Source organism: Moschus berezovskii, chromosome 5, assembly GCF_049115385.1.
Source record: "Moschus berezovskii isolate FMDL1 chromosome 5, NW_MosBer_1.0, whole genome shotgun sequence".
NCBI classification, from domain to species: Eukaryota; Metazoa; Chordata; class Mammalia; order Artiodactyla; family Moschidae; genus Moschus; species Moschus berezovskii.
The window spans coordinates 42,522,511-42,545,574 of record NC_142464.1 but is presented as its reverse complement, the minus strand read 5'-3'; the positions used below and the strand labels follow the sequence as shown (position 1 = coordinate 42,545,574).

Here is a 23,064-nt window from a genome sequence, read left to right as displayed (position 1 = left end):
GGATCAAACCTGGGTTTCCCACATCGCAGGCAGATTCTTTACCATCTGAGACTTTCTGAAAGCTTTCTTTATTTAATTCTCTTCTCCCATTTTCTTATTCTGAAGTTTTTTCCTATCTTTTTATTTCTAATTTGCTGATTTGCTCTAGTATGTCACTTACTATTCTCTCATTGGCAATGCAATAGCATTTTTCCAGATTGCATGAATGAAACTTACTTGAAATTCTTTTGATCCTAAGGTGAATAGAAAATCACACTCAAATTCTTTTTGTATATTTCCTTTCTGTTCTTGACCCTTTATCTCTTACCTAGGTTTCTTTTCACTCCTTGCACATTCAGGATCTAGCCTGGAGTGAGTGGCAGAGACAACCATAATTGGATGAAGTACTCCGCCTCAAATAGGACCCAAAACACGTAGAATACCCTTCACTTTCTCTTGTGTGAGTGTGTGTGTGTGTGGATGACTCTCTTTTTGCTGGTACTTTCCAAATCAGGAACATTCAATGAAATAGAATGTTACAATCTCCACATTAAATATGCAAGATTTAATACTTTGTGAAGAGACCCAATTTCATTAAAATATGATAATGCAATATAGAATAATGCCTTATAATTTGTAATGAAAACTTTTAGCATCGTATTTTAAACCCCTGGGAATGTACTGTGTAAAATGCTATTGGAATTTTTATTGAGGTTACTCCACTTTATTCAGGATCATGAGTGCCTCAATTAATCTGCTTCTTGATTATGCTGATGGGGTGGCAAGGGGCAGGGGTTATATTAAAAAAAATTGACAACTAACTGGGTATCAATTAATATATAAATCAATATAAAAATCAAAAATTAAGAATATTACTTCATTTTCTTAAGTTACTTAAGGAGGAAATGGCAACCCACTCCAGTGCATATGTTACTTATATTACAAAACTATATACCAAGTAATATAAATCATAACACAAATCAGTCATTGTATCATTCAAATAAATCCTAAGCAATTGATGTGCTCTTTATTTGGACATGGATGACACCAGCTAAATGATGTCCCTGTCAGAGATATGATTTAATATAGGTAACTGCCTCGATCTGTTTTAAAGACTTCATCAGATTTAGAGCCATGAGTGACTTGAAATCTCAGTAAGTTTATAATTTCTTTTAACATCAATGGGATTGCCATGCAACTGAATTATCTACTAGACGCCACTGAGTTAACAGTGATTGCATTATGCTCTTTCATTATTTCTGTGTGTATTTTTAAATATTCAATATATTTATTATTAACTAAATCATAAAAATTCTTATAGGAATGTCCTATTTAATCAACTCATAAAGCTCTGCAAACATTTGATCAAATTTAGGGCATCATAAATCAAGGCTTAACATTATACATTTGAGTTTTGTCATAAAAATTTCATTTTCACATAAGTTATTAGAAAATCTGTATTTTCTCACATAATTTCTCCCTTATTAATTTTTGTATTAAGTAGTATCTGTAGACATTTTTCACATCTAAAATATCTTTTATCAGTTTTCATGTTATTTTCAGTTTAAAAGGGAAATAATTTTTTCCTTATAAAATTAAAAAAAGATTTAGAATGTTATTTATGAAAACCAATTCTCCTTTTCCTTTCTGTAAAAGAAGCTTGTTTTCCACATGTTAAACATAAAACTGATCTGAATTTCATGATGATGTTAAACGTTCTAATTTTTTCTAAAATTCTTATTTTATTGAATTTTGCTAACATATTTGATAAAGCATTTTTGAAGTTTTTATTTCAAAAGCTTTACCTTACTTGAAAATTTTTATTATTACAAAAGCTTATTTCATGAAACTAATTGGTGGGCTGTAGCCTGGAGAATCCCAGGGACGGGGAGGCCTGGTGGGCTGCCGTCTATGGGGTCACACAGAGTCGGACACGACTGAAGCGACTTAGCAGCAGCAGCAGCAGCAGGACAAGGCAATGGCAAGCCACTGCAGTACTCTTGCCTAGAAAATCCCATGGATGGAGGAGCCTGGCAGGCTGCAGTCCCTGGGATCGCTAAGGGTCGGACATGACTGAGCGACTTCACTTTCACTTTTCACTTTCACACATTGGAGAAGGAAACGGCAGGCCGCTCCGGTGTTCTTTCCTGGAGAATCCCAGGGATGGGGGAGCCTGGTGGGCTTCCGTCTATGGGGTCACACAGAGTCGGACACGACTGAAGTGACTCAGCAGCAGCAGCAGGAGGAGGCGATGGCACCCCACTCCAATACTCTTGCCTGGAAAATCCCTGGTAGGCTGCAGTCCATGGGGTCGCGAAGAGTCGGACACGAAGGGGCAACTTCACTTTCACTTTTCACTTTCACACATTGGAGAAGGAAGTGGCAACCCACTCCAGTGTTCTTGCCTGTAGAATCCCAGGGATGGGGGAGCCTGGTGGGCTGCCGTCTCTGGGGTCGCACAGAGTCGGACACAACTGAAGTGACTCATCAGCAGCAGCAGCAGTGGTAAAGAACCCACCTTCCAATGCAGGAGACAAAACAAATGGGCTCGATCCCTGGGTTGGGAAGATCCCGTGGAGAAGGAAGTGGCAACCCACTCCAGTATTCTTGCCTGGAGGATCCATGGACAGAGGAGCCTGGCAGGCTACAGTCCATAGGGTCTCAAAGAGTCAGACAGGACTGAAGTAACTTAGCACACATGCAATTTCATAAATACTTTGGCCACCTCATGCGACGAGTTGACTCACTGGAAAAGAGTCTGATGCTGGGAGGGATTGGGGGCAGGAGGAGATGGGGACGACAGAGAATGAGATGGCTGGATGGCATCACTGACTCAATGGACATGAGTTTGAGTGAACTCCTGGAGTTGGTGATGGACAGGGAGGCCTGGCCTGCTGTGATTCATGGGGTCGCAAAGAGTCGGACACGACTGAGCGACTGAACTGAACTGAATTTCATAAAGGTCGTTAATATTTTTCTCTTGATCACAAATTAATTTTAACAGAAATTAAATGTCATTGAAGACAAAAATTCTAGTAATTTTTAATGATACAAATTTAGATCGTTATTTGAAATCAACATTTATATATTAAGTAAAAACTGGTGGACTTCCATGGTTGTTGAGTGGTAAAGAACACATTTGCCAATGCAGGAAAAGAGGGTGTGATCCTTGGGTCAGGAAGATCCCCTGGAGTAGGGAATGGCGACCCACTCCAGAATCCTTGCCTGGAGAACTCCACGGACACAGGAACCTGATGGGCTACAGTCCATGGAGTCAACAATAGAGTTGGACGCAACATAGGAACTAAAAAAAAATAACAGTTCACTAATTTTTATTGAAAATCAAGTTGATTTTATTTCAAAAATAAAGATTATATTTTAAATATAATTTATTTTTGATATTGATTTGTTATTTTTGATTTTGATATCTTATATATCAAAAGATGTTCCAGACTGATATTTGCACTGTATCATTAGACAATCCAGGACTTGGCTCATTATTGATAACATTTCTATTATTTTCTGAGGTTCAAAAATTCCCACTCATGATATCTAAAAGAAATGCTTTGAAAATTTAAACTTTTGTCTCTTTTCCAGTGTTTTTAATAATTTATTATAAATTCTTTAATAATATTTAGTAAAATCCATGTACTGAGAACAATTAGTATGTACTAGAAAGTAAACTAAAGTAAGAAACAAACAATTTAGAAATTCTAACTACTACATAAATCACAACTAAGAAGAAACTGTGTGTGTGAGTGTTTAGTTGTATCCGACTCTTTACAACCCCATGGACTGTAACCCACCAGGCTCCTCTGTCCATGGGATTTTCCAGGCAAGAAATCTGGAGTGGGTTGCCATTTCCTTCTCCAAAATAAGAAACTGATGTCTGTCCAAAAAATCGATATAGTACATCGATGAAGGAATCTGCCTTAAACTAATGAATCTGCCTGTAATGCAGAAGACTCGGGTTTGATCCCTGGGTCAGGAAGATCCTCTGGAGAAGAGAATGGCAAGCCACTTCATTCTTGCCTGAAGAATCCCATGGACAGAGGAGCCTGGCGGGCTACAGTTGGTGGGGTCCCAAAGAGTCAGACACAACAGAGCGACTACCACTACTATTATGTAATGCATAAAACGGACCCAACAAATTACTAGTTATGAAAACAGTTCTCAGATGTTATAAAAAGAATTCCATTTATCATGTAGCCTACAAGATATATCTTTTATCACACATACACAATTAACTTGGAATAATTTAATATTTCAATTTTTTTAAGCTAAGTTTAGCAGTTATTGTTGTTTAAGTTGTATCCAATTCTTTGGCAACCCCATGGATTGTAGCTTACCTTGCTCCTCTATCCTTGGAATTTCCCTGGCAAGAATACTGGAGCGGGTTGCCGTTTCCTTCTCCAGGGGATCTTCCTGACCTAGGGATCAAAACCATGTCTCCTGCATTGGCAGGCAAATTCTTTACCACTGAGTCACTAGGGAAGTACTTGTGAGTTATTACACTTTATCATAATATATTTGCCAGTATGTATGGTTGTATTTCAATATTTTAATAATTGCTAGGTCACATTGGTGTATACTGACTGAATACAGTTTTGAAGTTAGGGCTTTGTGGGATGTTACCAGGTAAGAGTTAGGGGCTATAGCCTAGGCTTTGAGTGGAAAGGCCCTTTTATTTCTGAGACATACTGAAATTGTCAGTGGGCTCTAGATTTGATTGCTGGGTAGGTGGCTCAAACACTTCACATGCACACACTTAGGAATCTCTCTTCGGGGATTGTATGTCCTAACACCAAGAATAGTATTATCTATAGTAGGGAATGGGAACTGTGAAAACCACCCTCCACATCCACCTCACTTCACTTACTCCTTATAAAGGTCTGCTTGTCTATGGAATGGTAGGAGACTAAAGGTTTTTATTCACTTATTAAATCAAGTCTTTAACATGTACTCTTGTTATCAACAAAGCTAGTGGTTGTTTAAAAATTTCCGAAGATCAATCCAATTGCAATCTGGATTGCAATTTTTAACTTAAAAACATCTGGTGTTTTTTTAAAAAAAGAAAAAAAGAAAAATCTGGTATTTTCTGCCTTATAACATTGACTTTATTTATTAGAATTAGAAAATTTTGAAATTTGTTCTGAATTAATGGTTCTTAACCACAGTCATCGGAGAAGGCAATGGCAAGCCACTCCAGTACTCTTGCCTAGAAAATCCCATGGATGGAGGAGCCTGGTGGGCTGAAGTCCATGGGGTCGCTAAGGGTCGGATGCGACTGAGCGACTTCACTTTCACTTTTCACTTTCACACATTGGAGAAGGAAATGGCAACCCACTCCAGTGTTCTTGCCTGGAGAATCTCAGGGACGGGAGAGCCTTGTGGGCTTCCGTCTATGGGGTCACACAGAGTCGGACACGACTGAAGTGACTTAGCAGCAGCAGCAACCATAGTCATGCATTGAAATCACCTGCAGAGTTTAAAGAACAATATACACACATTCTCAGTTTCCCAGCACAGAGCTACAGTTCATAATCTTCAGATGGGGCAGGGATGATAGACAGAATGTTGACAGTTTCCAAGTTAACAATCACTTCTGATTCCCATCCATGACAAAAAACTACTAGTCTAAAGAAATGTTAGGAAAAAAAGAAGAAAAGCAAGAACATAATATGCTTTAAAAGTTAATGATAGAAAAATAAATTTGAAGAGCCGCCTTGTTTTTATGCCCCAAAATATGTGGTCTTTGTTTTACTGTAATTACACACATCGCTTCCTAACAAAATCTTCTACCTACCAGGCTGTGGTATGCATTTCAATGCACCAGTTCTTTTTGTTCTCCTATGATCTGGCTCAGAAAGTTAGCAGTAAAAAAATGGAAAGACCATTTGTTCATTTTGCTAAACCCACCTTTTCCTTTTGCTATAAATACAAGTCTATATCCTATACACTCTTCTACTGCTAAGAGGAACTGGTAAGGTAGTGAGGTGGAAAGTTGCTAAGAACGATTTATCTTGATAGATGGATTTAATTCCAGTGATTCACAAACTTCAGTGTGCACTGGAATCAACTGGAGAGCTTGTTAAAGCACAGATTTCTGCCTCACTCCAGGTTTTCTTAAATTAGCAGATCTGTGGGGGTGCCCAGAAGTTGTATTTTTAAAACTCCTAGGTGATGCTGATATTGCTGATTTAGGGACCCTGGTTTGAAAACCAATGCTTTACTCTTTAGTAACACTCTTAAGTAGATAGATTTTAGCTGCCAAGAAAATGCTTTATTACATCTAAGAAGGTATCTTGATTTTAAAAATTATACAATTATTTAACATATATTTCTATAAATTAATTTGATTGGGGCTATAATAATTTTACCACTAGGATCTAGCATAAAGCTGATACTCTTCACCATCTACCATAGCTCCTAAATACAGACACTTTTCCCCAAGCTACAGACTGTCTTCTTCCACCAAATAAAAAATTATGCCGGGCTATCTATTAATCAGTGGAGACAAGAAAATCAAAACAAAAACTCTGGACATGAATGGAAATTCATTAATTTAGCTCAGTGCCCTAAAGAAAGCAATGCAAAATTTAATCCAACAATAGAAACTAAGTCAAATTAGCACCAAAATACATATACTTTCTATGGAGTAGAGATGACTTAGTATTATTGTCACAGTGACATATCCTTATGGAGCATAATTGACATATGCCAGAAGTGCAGTTTCATTGGTGCATAATTTCACATGGGAAGAAGCACAGTCAGACACCAAACACTTGTTTTCTGGTGACTGATATTCAGATCTCAATGAATAAATTTGTTCATTAGAAGTCTGCAAATTACAGACATATATTACTTGATGTGTTCAATATTTTTAATAAATCTTCCCTCTCAATTATTTTCCCCAGTGAAAAATTATATTCTCATTTAAAATATTGTTTGATTCATGGGAAAAAAGAAGCAATTCTTTAGGAGAGTAAATTTATTTTATAAGAATTTCCGTTTTTCTGAAATTTCACTGATTTTACTGCTTGATCTTCTTTAGACATGCCCTGTAATGGTTTGCTTTTACTTACAGTGTTTCTGTTTTGAACCTATGTATTTCTTAAAAATCTGGGGAAAACCCATTTAAGTGGCACTATTAAGCAAATATTCTCTTAGTAAAGCACTTGTAGTTCTCCCTTACTTTCAAGTGGCCACCAGTTGGAAATTTCTTTGTTAAACAAACCATCTTTGAGACAGTCCACTTAGAAAGCAGCTACAGCTTTTAACACAGATAAGTTTAAGGTCCCCTCAATTATACTGGCAGTATACATCCCCCAATTTACACAGCTTCCCCAAACTATCATCCATTTTCAATTACAAGGAAACCTGAATAATTTTACTTTTTTCAAAGAGAACTGGAATCTTGCACTTCCAGCGCCAATGTGGTAGCACATCACCCTGTGGATGAGGGCAGAGTCACTCACTCTGCAATCATGTTGGACCAAGACCATCATGCTTCAGTACACGGGGAAAATGCATGTTAGCCACATTGCTGCTCAGGACTGGAAATAAATGAGGCCAACCCAGTGCTTAACTCTCTCTCTTCTCTTTTTGCTTCTATCTAGCCCAGGAACAACAGCAGCTGATACACAGTAAACAGGCTGAAAGTCACACGGCTGTTGGCAGAGGAACATTGGAGCAGCAGCAGCAAGACTGTGGTGACCCAGGTCACAGATTGTAATTACTATTGTCCCTAACCCAATCATTGTCAACTCTATGAAGACTTACAAACAATACATCACTTCCTGTCAAATGTTCGATGATGACACGTTAACGTACCTCTTGACCCTTTTCTACTGCTGCTGGGTATTAGGTGAAACTGAGTGAGTTGCTGGTTCCCAGTATGAAGGGAACATGTGTAATTATTGGAGCTCTCTGTACAGACACAGAAGGGAATAGAAATGCTGTCACACTAGGTTGTAAGGAATTCACAGGTTTTCAAATTTAAATCACATATTGTCTTCCAAAGAGTACAGTTATGGAAGAACTTTGGCATGGATGGAAGGACTTGATCATTTTAAAGCAGTTAAGAAGGCTTTCTTCCCTTGTTTGATAAGAGATTGCCAAGGTGTATTGATCACAGACTAGGGCAAAGAATTGTGGCTCAGAATCAACAAGAATATCATGTTGATCTAAAGCTGGCATGCCACATACTTTCTCATCTTTCTAATCATAAATATTTCACCATTCCTTTTAGGCTTCATCTCTTAGAAACACAAAGTTGGTTACTGCTAAAAACATCTATATTTGGCATACAAAACAAGTAAAACTAGCAATTATAAACTTTTGGGGGTATGTTTTTCAACTTCATGTGCAGTTAACATATGGCATAACTATTTTTTATGTTGCAACTTTTTGTCAATATGCGAGAATCATGTCCACTCAGACAGCTGTGCAACACGCTCACAATTTGTGATTTAATAATCTGTAGTCTAATAATTTGTGATTTCATACAAAACAAGGCACTTAAATTGAGGAATCTGATTTAAGGGAATCTCTTTAAGAATTCAGGTGAATATAGCTTATAAACTGTACTCAATTTTTGTTAAAGGGTCAAACTTTAGTGTTTTCACAAAATACAGTGAAACCCTCCTTGAATTATTGAAATCACATGTAAAGGTATGGAAAGTATACTGCTTTATAAAGTGATTCTAACTGAATTCTGAATCTCTCTATCTCTCATTAAAGAATACCTCAGTAAATAAAAAACTCTCAGAATACAGATACAAACTACATCTATATGTAGTATATGCATGTGTAGGTGTATGGATGTAGCATGCATGCACATGTATATGTATATATATGAAGTTACACCTGTCCAATTTTGGAGCATTAGATTTGAAAGCAGAAGGTGAGACATTAGCTTGGCAACCTCAAGCAAGTTATTTTAGTTTTCTGACTCTCAATTTCCTCATCTATTGAAAATTTAACAGACACTCTTTATGAAAAGAGAGACTGAAAATTCTGGGCAAAATTAAAACATTTTAGACTTCTAAGATATTAGAATGCTTTTTACAAATTTCTTCCCCTAAATAGTATAAAATTTAGGATGCCCAATTTGGCAAGTGTGTATAATCTATATTTTCAAATATGAAGCACAAACACAGTTTATCTGAATTACCATGCAATCTATCATGAGATTTGAGTGGTTTTAAATATGAATTTTTAAATGTTTCCTATTTTCTCATCTTATGTATCAGCAGTGACACAAAAAATGACTGACCAGATGAACTACCAGGCAATGAAACTAACCCTTCTGCAGAAGAAGATTGACAATATTTCTTTGGCCGTGAGTGATGTAAGGGGCACATATTCCTCACTAGAAGAGAAAATCAATGAAGACAAAGCTGGGAAATTTCAGTCTTTTCTCAAAGGTAAAAGTAAATTATTCATTTAATTGAGACAGAAGGCAAAAGACTCATTTATCTTTTCCCACATCATTTTAAGATCTTTTCTTTAGATTGGGAGGTAGAGAAGTCTAAAACAGATTTTTTTGGGGCATAAATTACTTTTAAATCCCTTAATTTCTGAAATAATTTGAAACATCTAAATATATTTTTACGAATACAGACAAATCTTTAAATATTTCATCTGACCTACTGACATTATATACCTAGTTACAGCCTTACTTGTATTCCTTTATAGTTAAAAGGAGCTATACTTAATCTGCTTCCATTGTGGTTTCCAGTTCAAGACAAAGATGAGGTCAAGGGATGCTTATCGAGGCACATAGATCCATGATTATCTCAATATTGATGAAGATATTGAGGATAAATCTAAAATATATTATTACTCCAGAAACTATCTAGCTCATGGAGTATAATCAATAAAATATATTCTAAATTCCATCTGGTCATTATTCATAGAAATCTGAGTCAGTTTTGTCTGAATTTTGTGCTCTTGAAACAGCAGTCTCTATTCCTTTCTGGAGAATCTGCAGGATAATCCATTTCCTGTTCATTTGAGTTGTTAGAATTAATTTTCTTGTAGTTATAGGATTGAGGGTCCATTTTCTTGATGACTAAGCTTATTCTCAGCTTCTAGAGGCTACTGCGTTTCTTGGCTCATGGCCTTCTTACTCCATTTGCAAAAGCCAACTCAACAGCTGTTGAGTCCTCATGGCAGTTCTCAGACCCACTCTCTGCCTTCTTCCTCATTAAGGACACATGTGATTACAATGGACCCATCTGGATGATCCAGGATAATCTGCTCATTTCAAAGTTCTTAACCTTAATCATATCTGTCAAGATGCCATGGAAGGTAACATATTCACAGGTTCAGGAGATTAGGGCTGAACATCTTAGGGGCAGCATTATTCTGCCTACCAGAGAGTTTTATGTATAGTGAGTAATTGGTATGGTAGCAATACAGTAGGACCCGTTGATTATTTCAATAGATCCAATCTAAGGGGTTCAGGGAAGGCTTCTACAAAGAAAAACCAAGTCAACTGATAAGTAATGGATCAGGAGTTAATTTGGCAAAGAGATTTCAGGTAGGCCATGGATATTCAAGACATGTGTTTTGGTTACTAGGAGCATCTCAATTCACTGGGCTTATTGTATGTTTCCAAGTTTCAGGATTACTTGTCCCTTTCATTTTATTTTGTACATAAAAAATATTCACTGTGCATCCCATTTCTACCACTGTTATTTTTTCTCTATTTTATGTGGTTCACAAATAAAATAAATAAAAAGGTGAAGATTTCCATATCATTTACTAGTACAGAGCCATCATTATTTTTTCAGTCATGTAAATTATTAGTGCTATTAACCAGTGAAAGACTCTGTCTTACATTTCTGGTATGTTTCCTATGGCTAAAACTCATAGCAAGCATGAGAAAGGAATATATTTTCTCTGAAGTGATAGCATGAGAGAGAAGTTAAATAGGAACAGTACACAATCAAGTATAACCATCGTAATAAAATTTGTTTAGCAAAACTTAGTTATTATAACCTGAGAGAATTAGGCCTGTCAACAGTCTTTTGTGAACCTACTTACAAAAATTCTGGCCCTGACACGGAAAATATGCACTCATAGTAACAACAGTCCCTCTTCAAAAGGAGTCATTAATTGTGAGCTGAGCCCAATCAGTTAAAAGAACCAGAGGGCTTGCAGTTAATGAATGTTTATACAGGGAACAAGAGCTAAATTCACCCCCAAGGTACTGCACTTTCCCAGCAAAACCATGACCCTTCTCTCACTTACACTACATCGGACCAAAAAGCACTGCTTTATCTGCTAGGAGCTGGAGAAACTGTTTAAAATCAAATTCCCCAACACCTTAAGAGTTATCTAAATATTATGAATAGGTCATACGTTCACAGCCACAGGAGGGACATGCCAAGGTATCTGATATCAGATATATCTGTTAAGTCACCATATACAATATCGAATTGTTTAGGAAGTAGTAGCACATTGAGTCACATGAAACAGAATCAAATACACTCAAAATGATGTGCTCCCTCAAATATTGACATAAAGCATTTTGACGTATTTTTGCAAAAGTTAGATTCTTGCACAGATGTTTCTATAGTAGCAAATTATATAAATATTTTCTGAAAATCTTGTTTCCTTGAAACAAGTTTTTAAAGCTAATAATCTGTTTGATTCCTTTTCAGACACTGGCTATAATTTTTACCCTTTACCCAATGTAGTTTTCCATTAAAATTTTAAAGCGTGAATTGTTATTTTTATTGTTTATTTTTTTCATAATTACTTTGTTCAGGATCCTGTACTGAATTTTATACCTATTTACAGTGTTTTTAGCAGCAGCAGCAGCAGCACCTATTTTCATTCTTTTCCTGATTTTCAGATCATGCTGCTTTCCCCTTTTAAAATCTGTTGTTATTGTTGCTGTTGTTCACAATTAATAAATTCAGTTACACTTAAGTTTTATTTTACCTTGTCAATCTTGAAAAACATTTTAAAGCCAAATTTGTTAGGTTATAAATTTCAGATAAGTCTGATTCCTAGCCTTAATTATTTTATTGTGTTTCATCTAGTTGTTGCCATGAGAATTAAAGATGATTCTAACTAACAGGAAATGACTAAATGATCCTATAGAAAGTGCCATAAAAATATCTTTTCTGTTAAGCAGTGCCTTACACTCAGTGAAGCTACCGTATTCTGTTTTAATGTCCTAAATCTCATTGGCCAAATTTCATTTTCTATGTAGCATCTAGAACATACTCAATGAAGATTTGTTGTATAAATGAGTGGTGTGTCAAATGCTAAGTAAAATTTAAAAAATAAAAATACTTTAAAACCTTTCTTGGTATAATTGTTCATGTTAGTAAGTGCAAAAGCTAGACTCTTTCAGTATAGTTTATCTTAATTGCAGCTATTTAATCTTTTCTAATAAACAGCTTTTCTTTAGTATTTTGGTGCTGTGTGTCACTGATTACTATTTCATGCTTCACATGCTTTTTTTTTCTGTTACATACAAGTTGATTTTCACGTACTTATAATTTTTAGACTAAAGTTTATTTCAGTTTCCAATAGGTTTAGAAATGTAAATTTTGTGCTCTAGAAATCCTAGACCCTAAATGATCTATTAACAACATTCATCTTTAGTGTTTAGGATTTCTAAGGAAATATTTATCCATTCACAGCTTTGTCTTTGTACACTAATTATCAAGTATCAAGATGCTTAAGCAATACATCATTCCATTTGGTATAATTGCTCTTTCACAATATACTTTATGTAAGTCTCTCAAGCAACTTAAGTACCTTTTAAAACTTGCTTACAAAATAGAGACATGTAGAGACTATACATTTTTATTCGCTAATCATTTTTCTTGAATAGACTTCATAGTAGCCATAACTTGTTTCACAATACTCCATTGTGCAGACCTTCAATTTAAAATGCTTTGTAATATGTTGCCTGTATTTTGCATTATAAATGTTGGCTATGTTGGATCTGAATGGACATACCTTCCATTTATATCTGTTTCATTGCCACATACTATAAATATGCCTCAAGTATGTTTTAGTTTCTCCACTTTCTGTTTATGTATGGTTTGTCTGTTTTTACATTTTAAAAATATTTATTTCCTGTTTTAAATGATTCTGAATAGTTCAAAAGTTTTTTCCTCTTTTCCCTTTTTTTCATGCTGCTTTTCGAATGTCCATAATTCTGGATTGTGATCAATCTGTTCTTTCTAAAAGGGAGGTATTAGTATGTACTTTATTAATGGCAAGTTTCCTCTCCCCTTTTTGTTAACCATTAGTGTAATGATATTGTAAATTAACTATACTTCAATTAAAATAATTAAAGAATTGCCAAGGTAAAAATAAATAAAATCACCTAAAAAAGAATTAACATCATGTTATGATAAGTCATGTATATCTTAAATTTCTGTCTTTTTTTGACTTAGTTTTGTGGTTCCCCAAACACCTCATTATTTTTATTTCATTGTTATTTTGAACTATTGTTGAATTTTGTGATTATTACTTCATATTGCTCCTCATTTGGGAAGCTCATGAAATTTCTTTCTGCAGTCAACATATTAAGTTTTAGAAGCACAAAATACAAGCTCTGAAACCTAATTACAGTTGACCCTCTATCAACATAGGTTTGAATCTCCTGGGCCCACTTACATAAGCATAAGCAGACTTTTTTCAGGAGTACATACTATAGTGCCTCACAATCCACAGACAGTTGGTTGAATCTAAGGATGTGGAACTGTGGATTCAGTGATTTGTTGTTTAGTCACTCAGTCATGTCCAACTCCTTTGTGACCCCATGGACTGTAGCACACCAGGATTTCCCAGCCAAGAATACTGGTGTGAGTTGCCATTTCCTTTTCCCGGGGATCTACCTGACCTTGAGATCAAACCCATGTTTCCTGCTTTGGCAGGCAGGTCCTTTACCACTGAGCCACCAGGGATTCAGAGGAACCTTGGATATAATGGAGGGCCACTACAGATAATATGTGGAGTTTTGACTGTGCAGAGGGCTGGTGCCCCAATCCCTGCTTTGTTCAAGGGTCAACTATACTAGAAAGCTAATAAACAGTCACGAGCTAACACCAGGTACTAAGGCAGAAATCCCCAAACTGTTTATTTTCATATAAAACTAAGGCTAGAATCATTGCATACAAGGGTCCGTTAACTGAAGTCCATCGTATTTCCTTCATGTCTTTTTGTCCAAAGAAACTTAGTTCTACAGTTCTGGTGTGTACAACCTGCAATTGATTTTTTTCCCCTCAGACTTACCAATTAAGAAGTGATCACCTTGTAGGAATGCCAGTAATTTTTTTAAATTTCATAAGCAAATGTAGTCAAAAATATTTTTATTATTTCATGTCATTAATGTTTAGTCTCAAACTTTTATCTTTTTAGAGATATAAAGAGTTTACGCAGTTAAAATCATATGTCATTTATTTTTGTTTCTTATTTCTTTCTCCAGGCCTAAAGTCCAAAAGCATTAATGATCTGGTAAAAGAAATAGTAAGAGAACAATCTAAAATTTTTCAAAATGACATAGAAGAGACCGTAGCGCAGCTCTTCAAGACTGTATCAACCGTCTCCAAGGAACTTGAAAATGTCAAACAAATAATTCAACAAGTTAATGAATCTGTAATTTCAGTAGCAGTCCAGCAAAAGTCTGTTTTAATGCAAGAAAATAGGCCTACTTCAACTGATATACTGGACCTGAAAAATCACATTGTAAATATAAGACAAGAAATGACCATTGCATGTGAGAAGCCTGTTAAAGAACTAGAAGTAAAGCAGACTCATTTAGAAGATGCTCTAGAACAGGAACGCTCCAGGAGAATTCTATATTATGAATCCCTCAACAAGACCCTTTCTAAAATAAAGGAAGTACAAGAGCATCTTTTAACAACTGAACAAGCATCAAATCAGAAGGCTGTTCCAGTTCCTGTATCAGTTAGCGATAACATCACTGAATACATATCTACTCTACATCAGAATATAAAGAGGCAAGGTTTGATGTTGTTGCAGATATCTGATGATTTGCATGCCCAAGACAGCAAGATAAACAATCTCACTCTTGCTTTGGAGATAGAGAAAGAATCTGTCAGGGAGGAATGTGAAGACATGTTATCCAAGTACAGAGATGATTTTAAAGTTCAAATTAAGGATACAGAAGATAATTTACAAGTTTTGAACCAAACATTGGTTGAGTTTCTCTTTCCAATGGACAATAAAATGGATAAGATGAATGAGCAACTAAATGATTTGACTTATGATATGGAGATTCTTCAACCCTTGCTTGAGCAGGGAGCATCCTTGAGAGAGACGATGACTTACGAACAACCAAAGGATGTGGTAGCTACAAAGAAAAAAATGGAAAGTCTGACTAGTGCTATTAACAGTCTTACTGTACTTACCAAAGAACTTACAAGAAGATACAACTTACTCAGAAATGAAGTACAGAGTCGTGGGGATGCCTTAGAGAGACGTATTGATGAACATGCGTTAGAAATGGAAGATGGTCTAAATAAGACAATAACTATTGTAAATGATGCCATTGATTTCATTCAAGACAACTATGTATTAAAAGAAACTTTAAATATAATAAAGTATAATCCTGAGATCCATCATAAATGTACCCAAAATATGGATACTATATTGACATTTATTTCTCAGTTCCAACATCTGAATGACTCTATTCAGATTTTGGTCAACGACAATCAGAGATATAACTTTGTTCTGCAAGTTGCCAAGGCCCTTGCATATATTCCTGAAGATGAAAAACTAAGGCCATCCAACTTTCAAAAGATTTCCCAAATGTTCAATGAAACCAGTTCCCAAGTGATAAAATTCCAGCAAAATATAAGTCATCTGGAGGAAAAATTACTCTCAGCCACAAAAATTTCTAAAAATTTTGAAACTCGGTTGCAAGGCATTGAGTCTAAAGTGACCAAGACACTCATACCTTACTATGTTTCACTAAAAAAAGACAGCACAGCTACAAATGAGAGCAACCAGGCTCTACAACTGCAGGTATTAAATTCCAGATTTAAAGCGCTAGAAGCAAAATCCATCCATCTTTCTATTAATTTCTCTTTAATTAACAAGACTCTCTATGAAGTAGTAACAATATGTCATGATGCTTCTAGAAGTATATCAGAACTGAATGCTACCATACCCAAGAGGATAAAAGATTCCCTACCAAATATACAACTTCTTCAGAAAAGTCTGACAGAATACGTGGAATCAGTAATTGAAATAAAAACTCAAATTGCCCTCTCTAATTTAACTTGGTATATAAATCAATCATTGTCTAGTAGTCTTACAAATATTGTCAAGTCACAGAAGCAGATAAAACTATCGTCGAAGAAACCAAATACTCTTAAAACAACAGTGAACCTGACAACTGTCCAGATAGGCCGGGCCCAAAGAAACACAGACAACATTCTACTTCCTGGTAAGCTATTATCAAAAAATAAGTTTTAATCATTTTCCTATTTAAGTCTATTTAGTAGTTATGTATGGCTTAGCAAGATCATAAGCTATAAAAGGCACTTAACTGAGCTTGGACAAATAGTTAAGTAATTCAAAGATCTCTGATATATTATTTGAATCTTATTTCATCCTGTGTAAAGCAGTTATCAATACAAAACAAATGATTATAGTGTGAATACTTGTTCTATATGTCTTAAATTTTTTTTCTGACAGGCCCCCTATAAAACAATCAAGCTTGTAGAACATTTTATTTGCATATGTAATTAAAGGAATTTATTAGACAGTGAGCTCCTTGATGAAAAAGATTAGATTGTGTCCTGTTCGTTTTGGTGTTATCTGGCAAAATGTTTGGTGTGCCATAGGAACTCAGTGTATATCTGTTGAATGACTGGCCCAGTGAATGTACAGTGAGCAGGAATTCAGTTTGGGCTGATGATAGAAGGTCTTGAATGACAAGCGAAGTATCTAGGTCCCTTTGGGCTGCTTTAACAAAATTCCACAGACTGGATAGCTTATAAACAACAGAACTTTACTTCTCAACATTTTAGAGGCTGGGGAAATAAAATTAAGGTGCCAGCATAGTAATAATCTGGTGAGGGCCCTTTTCCTGGTTCACTTGGTTCTGGTAATGACTGGCTGTATCCGTACATGGCAGAAGGGGTGAGGGAGCCTGTGAGGTCTCTTTGATAAGGACACTAATCCCATTTGTGAACACATGAACACAACCCTCATCTCCAAAGCACCTCCAAAGGTCCCACCTCCTAATATCATCAACGGTGGGGGTTAGTATTTCAACCTATAAATTTTGGGAGACACATTCCAGGCAGGTAGACATGATTTTGTAAAGAGTGGTCTTTGGAAATTCTGAGCAGAGGTTTGGGGTATGGTGAGAACTGTATCTCAGGAGCATGAAGCCAGCAGTTGTGTGTAGCGTGAAATTAGAGTACCAGTTAGGACATTATTGGCAAAATCGTAAGAACCAGATCTTGGGAAGAGGTAGCTGAATCAGAGGAGATGGGTATGAATAATGTAAAAGTAATATTAGCAGAAATGAAAAGATAGTGGGAAAATTAATGGTCTAAGGAACAACAGCACACGATTCCGGTCCTGGTTGTTTCAGTACGTCTGTGTAGCCTTGAGTAAGTTCACCTCTCTGAATCTCAGATTCTTTCATTCATGTGATGGAACTGCAGTAGGTATTTTGCTGAGCTCATTAGCAGAAATATCTAGTCCCAGACTGTATCAGTCGCAGATCGGATCATTGTAAAAGAAAAAAAAAATTGTGAGCCATTCACAACCTGAATGCATGGCACTTGGGAAGGGGAGAAAAGTAGAATATTCTGTGGTTTTGCACTTGGGAAATGAGAGGACAGAAGTACCATTGACAAATATTGTAAACACCAGAGGAGAAGCATGCATTTGAGAGGAAGGAGGAATTTATTGTAGTGCATATAAACTACTTAATAGTCTCTCCATATGAAAGAAGTGTTTTATTAAGATATTTGGCATATGAGTAACATTAAATAATCTTTTCACAATGAAAAGAATACTATACTTAAAAGAAATGACAGTGTACCTCTCATATGAGTCTGCTGTTAAATTATACACTCATTTGGATGTATTTTGTATTTTACTGCTTTTTAATTACAAAAGGGTAATCATTATCCTAGAATAATATGACCCTTTATGTTTTATCTCTGAATGCTCTTATAATAAAAATGACAGAGTAATACAAAGTTGAGATATCTCTTCACATTAAACTATTGTATTTATTTATTTATGACTCCTTTCAAATTAATCTGACTCAGGAGAACTAATCTTACCCTGTGGGATCACAGAACAATTATTTAGGCTTTACATATTTCCAAGAAAAGGGAGTGTTTCAATATAAGATGTTCTTATAATAATAATTTTAGGAAAAATGAGTTGTTCTTCCTCCATATTATTTTAATCCTTGGTCTTCCCTCTGTGGACACTACAAATGAGTTTGTTAAGCTCCATAGGATGTGTAATCATCCACCAGGTAAGCCATGTCTTTTTCCCCCTTAAATCAAAAAAATATCTGTATCTATAGAGCAACTATAAATTTAAATAGCTTCAAAATTAAAAGATTCAATAGAAAATAAAAAACTAACAAAGTTTCATATTCTTTCATTATAAAGAATGCATGCTAGGAGTTTATAAAAATTGCATTGAGTTTTTATATACCAGTATATTAATGGGCTAATAATTAACTTAGTATTGATTATTTTTTTACTGATGCCTTGATATAATTACTTCTGGTTTCTTTATTTACTGTAAGTAGAATTTTTATAGACCTAAAGTTAATAATTAATTAAAAGTTCTTTATTTTATCTTGGTAAAGATAACCCATAATTATGTCAGGGCAATGGAGATTTATTGGCCTAATTTCATATGTGAGGTAGATATTCACTTTATGCAGGAGCAGCAACATAACGTGTGGGGTCCTTTCAAGTGGATGCATAGATATGCATGTTCATTAAGCCAGCTCTACTTCTATGAGCCATAAAACTAGTGGCATTCATTGGACAGCCAATGAAAAGTATATGTAAGGTAATAAAACCAGTGGATTCAGGCTAAATTCTCCCATAAGAATAAACCAGTTGCAAAATATACTACTTGCTTTGATACCAGCTGTGAGGCACACTGAAACACTACTTAAATTTAGCTATGTTTCCTTTGACCTTTGCTATGATATGGTAAATATAGTCCAGCCACATTATTCCCTTATCTAATGCCAGAGGCAATTTATCATCATTTTAAAACTTTCATCATTTTTAATAACCACTATCATTTGCAGAGTAAACATTATTTGCAGAAATAAAAACCACATAAACATACTTTTTAAATTCAATTTTTTAAATGAAGTATAGTTGATTTATAATAGATTTTTAGTTTCAGGTGTACAACACAGCATTCAGTTAGACACACATATATTCTTCTTTAGATTCTTTTTCAGATTATATATATTCTTCTTTAGACTCTTTCCCCTTATGGTTATTATAAAATATGGAATATAGTTCCTGTGCTATACAGTAGGTCCTCGCTGTTTATCTATGTTATATATAGTAGTGTATATATGTTAATCACAACCTCATTTATCCCTCCTCCCTCCCCTTTTCCCCTTTAGTAACCATAAATGTTTTCTATGTCTGTGAGTCTCTTTCTGTTTAATCTTAATAACTGATAACCTCCTTTGAAGCCTAGTGACAGGAATACTATAATGATGTAATATTGGATATTATTTAATAACACTTACTACATCCCAGGCTCTATTCAAACTATTCTACATATGTTCCTTCATTTGATATTTATGAAGTAGCTATCATTATTCTTATTTTGAAGATGAGTAAACTAACCCTCTGCCTATGGTCACGCTTTGTAAGTGAGAGAGCCTTACTCCTGGTCTGTTGGACACAGGGCTCAGCTGAACCACTGTACTCAAGTAGACGCTGAAGTGTGTTCACCTGCCTTTCTCTTCCTTCTGCTTGTGTTTGATGCATCATACCTACTTCAGAGTCTGGCCATATCTGAATATTCCATATGACCAGAGTTCATACTCCCAGGGAGTTTGCTTTCTTGAGAATCCAAATACTGCCACTTATTTCTGCTTCTGATCAGAGAGAAGAAAGTGGCTGTTTTTCAATGTAGCTTTTCCATGATAATGGCCAGTGGGCAGTTGCAATTTAAAGTTCCCATTGGTTATTCACAAGATCTTCTCGGGGCTGATGCAATAGCAGGTAAAATTCAGAGTCCTCTTCCCCTCACTTCCTTCTGAGCCATTTCCACATTCAGTTATGCTAACTATGATTCCTCCTAGGCCAATGCTGATAAACTGTTCTGGTTGAATCCCTGAATATTTGATTTGTTTTTAAACAATAGTCCAATAGACATCAAGAGGATTTTATTTCCACTTTGAAGATTTGTTTGCACAATTGGCAGACTTGTCCCTATGGAAAGAGTTTGGCTGCTTGCCTTCCAAGAGAAGCTGAGTCCTGTGGTAGCAATGTCAGCAACATGGCTGAGGCTGTGTCCTCTGCTCTTGAGACCACTGGCTTTCTACTTTAACTGTTTCCCCTGTATTTACCAGGTATATTTAACTCTCCTTAATAAACCTCTCATTCATCACGATCACTTCAGTTACTCTTTTTAAGAAAGATTTTGTAAAAGGTTTGGTACTGTATGATATACAACTTTTAAAATGATCATTGCTGTGAATATAAGCAGTTTAAAAAAGAAAAATAAGAAACTAGTGAACATTTAACTGTTATATCATTTTAAAATCATTTATAAATTTTATGACACAGCATAGAGGCAGTTGTGGATGACTAAGAAGCACTGAATTGCCTAGCAAGACTTATTTGTAATAAGTCTTTTTTTCTAAAACTTACTTATCTCATTTATAAAATAAGAATAACATATCCACCTTACAAAGTTTATTTTAAGGATCAAAGAAATCAACTGGCACACAGTGTATTATTAACATGGTTATGACTATATGATAAAATTTTCTCAGCTATATTCAATGTTTATATTTTACTTTCTTTAATATTTTCACTTAATATTTGATATGTAATTATTTCCATGTAACAACATAATTTAAATGCTCATCGTATTCCATTGTTCTACTTTTAATTTATAAGTCTCACTGTGTTTTAAATTCATCATGTTTATAAATGAGCTTATGCTTATCACATAACAATAAGTCATAAAGAACAAGATTAAAAATGTAAAGGCTTAAATGTATAAAATGCTTGTGCATTACAAACACTAAAAGAGATCTGCAGAAGTTTTAATGAGTTTTCTCCATGGTATTTCAGTCCTTGATATGCTTTTCCATGTTATAAAAAATAATCATTCTCACATATGCCTCAGGATAAGTTGACTTTTATACAAAATAGTGAATATAAGCTAATTAAATTTTGAAGGATTGCTGCTTGAATTTAGAGTTTACAATGTGTTTCATAAGGTATCCAAAATGTCACACAAGTTTGCTGATATGCTGGCCGCATTCATGGTACTCAGAAAATAGTTACACACATAGCTAAGGTGGATTATAGTGAAATGATACATGATATAATCAACAAGGGAAAAGGACCCAGGCAGAATCTGGAGAAATCCAGGCATAGGCTTTCTTAGGCTCTTTCCCTCCTATAAGGGGGCCCCACTTCTGTGTGGGATCTTTTTTTTTCCAGTCACCAAAACATGCACCAGATATCCAACTCCTAAGGTATTTACTGGGGCTTGTCTTAGTTCACACTGCTATACTGCTACGACAAGTGCCATAGGTAAGGTGGCTTATAATCAATAGAACTTTACCTCTCATGGTTTTGAGATCAGGCTGGCATGGTCAGCTTCTGATGAAAGCCCTCTTCTGGACTGCAGACTCAACTTCTTTTCTTCTCACATGACAGGGAAGGAGGGAGAGAGCTCTCTGTGGTCCCTTTTAAAAGGGCACTAATCCTACTCGTGAAGGCTCCACCCTAAATACCTAAATGCCTCCCACAGGCCCCGCCTCCTAATACCATCCCTTAGGGAGTTAGAAATTCCACATATGAGTTGGTGGGGGACACAAAGTTTCAGCTCAAACAGGGCTGATCACGTAGGCACCCTCTCCTGAGCACATGCTGCTGCTGCTGCTAAGTCACTTCAGTCGTGTCTGACTCTTCGTGACCCCATGGACTGCAGCCTACCAGGCTCCTCCATCCATGGGATTTTCCAGGCAAGAGTACTGGAGTGGGTTGCCATTGCATACCAAAACTCTAAAAGGAAAGCAGAAGTTCAACCTAAAACACACCATTTGTACAATGAGTCAGGGCACTATGAAGACACTTTTTAATTAGAGAAGCCAAGTTCCCAGATATGGATCAAAGGAAAATCCTTGAAAGTCGGCATTTCTAAAGGTAGCAGTCTCAGGCCTGCTATATAAACTCTTTTCTGCTCATGATCTTAAAGATATTCTTTGTGCCAGAGTTGGTTAGCAAGCCTGTCTTCTGGGGATAGCATCCCCAGTTTGTGTCAATAAAGCAGGGTTGAAGAGAATATTAAATGAAGTAGTTTTGTTCATTGTTCCCAAGAAGTAGAAAAGAATCCCCTAGCTTTTCAGAGGATTCCCCTGTGTATGGAAGGATGACAGTTGAAGAGAAGATGCTGGGAAAATTGACAATTCTTTCCTGCTTCATGTCTTGCAATAAAGTGACCATGGAATCTAAAGGTGAACAGTCAGAATGCTATGTGCTTGACATTCTCATCTGAGCCAAAATTTATAACACATACATCTGACGATAAAAAAGAAATGGGACAGGATACCAGGATTCATTTACATAGTCACTACATATGCTAAGATTAGTCTCCTAACAAGAAGCACAGGAGCTATTTCTTAACAACAAATTGTTTCTTTGACACCAAAGATTTGACACCAGATCTCATTATTAACTGGCCTGTGATTAAATACAATGAATGGATTTCTTTCCACTGGTCACTAACAACACTATAAGTTCAAAATTGCACCTGACACTGTAGTATTATTTTGTATTGTACTCATTGTCAAATATGAGGAATAATCTGTTGGGATTA

At 35.7% G+C, this 23,064-nt stretch overlaps 1 protein-coding gene across 2 annotated transcripts in view; it reads left to right on the top strand.

Moving 5' to 3' along the window:
* Window positions 1-23,064, top strand: part of MMRN1 (multimerin 1) — a 74,612-nt gene that overhangs the window by 36,386 nt on the left and 15,162 nt on the right. The window contains exons 4-6 of one of the 2 annotated variants that reach the window (XM_055434832.2): window positions 7,599-7,700; window positions 9,237-9,407; window positions 14,444-16,429. In XM_055434832.2, the coding sequence (XP_055290807.2) occupies window positions 7,599-7,700; window positions 9,237-9,407; window positions 14,444-16,429 (2,259 nt within the window). Of the gene's footprint in view, window positions 1-7,598; window positions 7,701-9,233; window positions 9,408-14,443; window positions 16,430-23,064 lie in introns of both variants that reach the window. The other variant, XM_055434831.2, reaches the window with a different exon arrangement.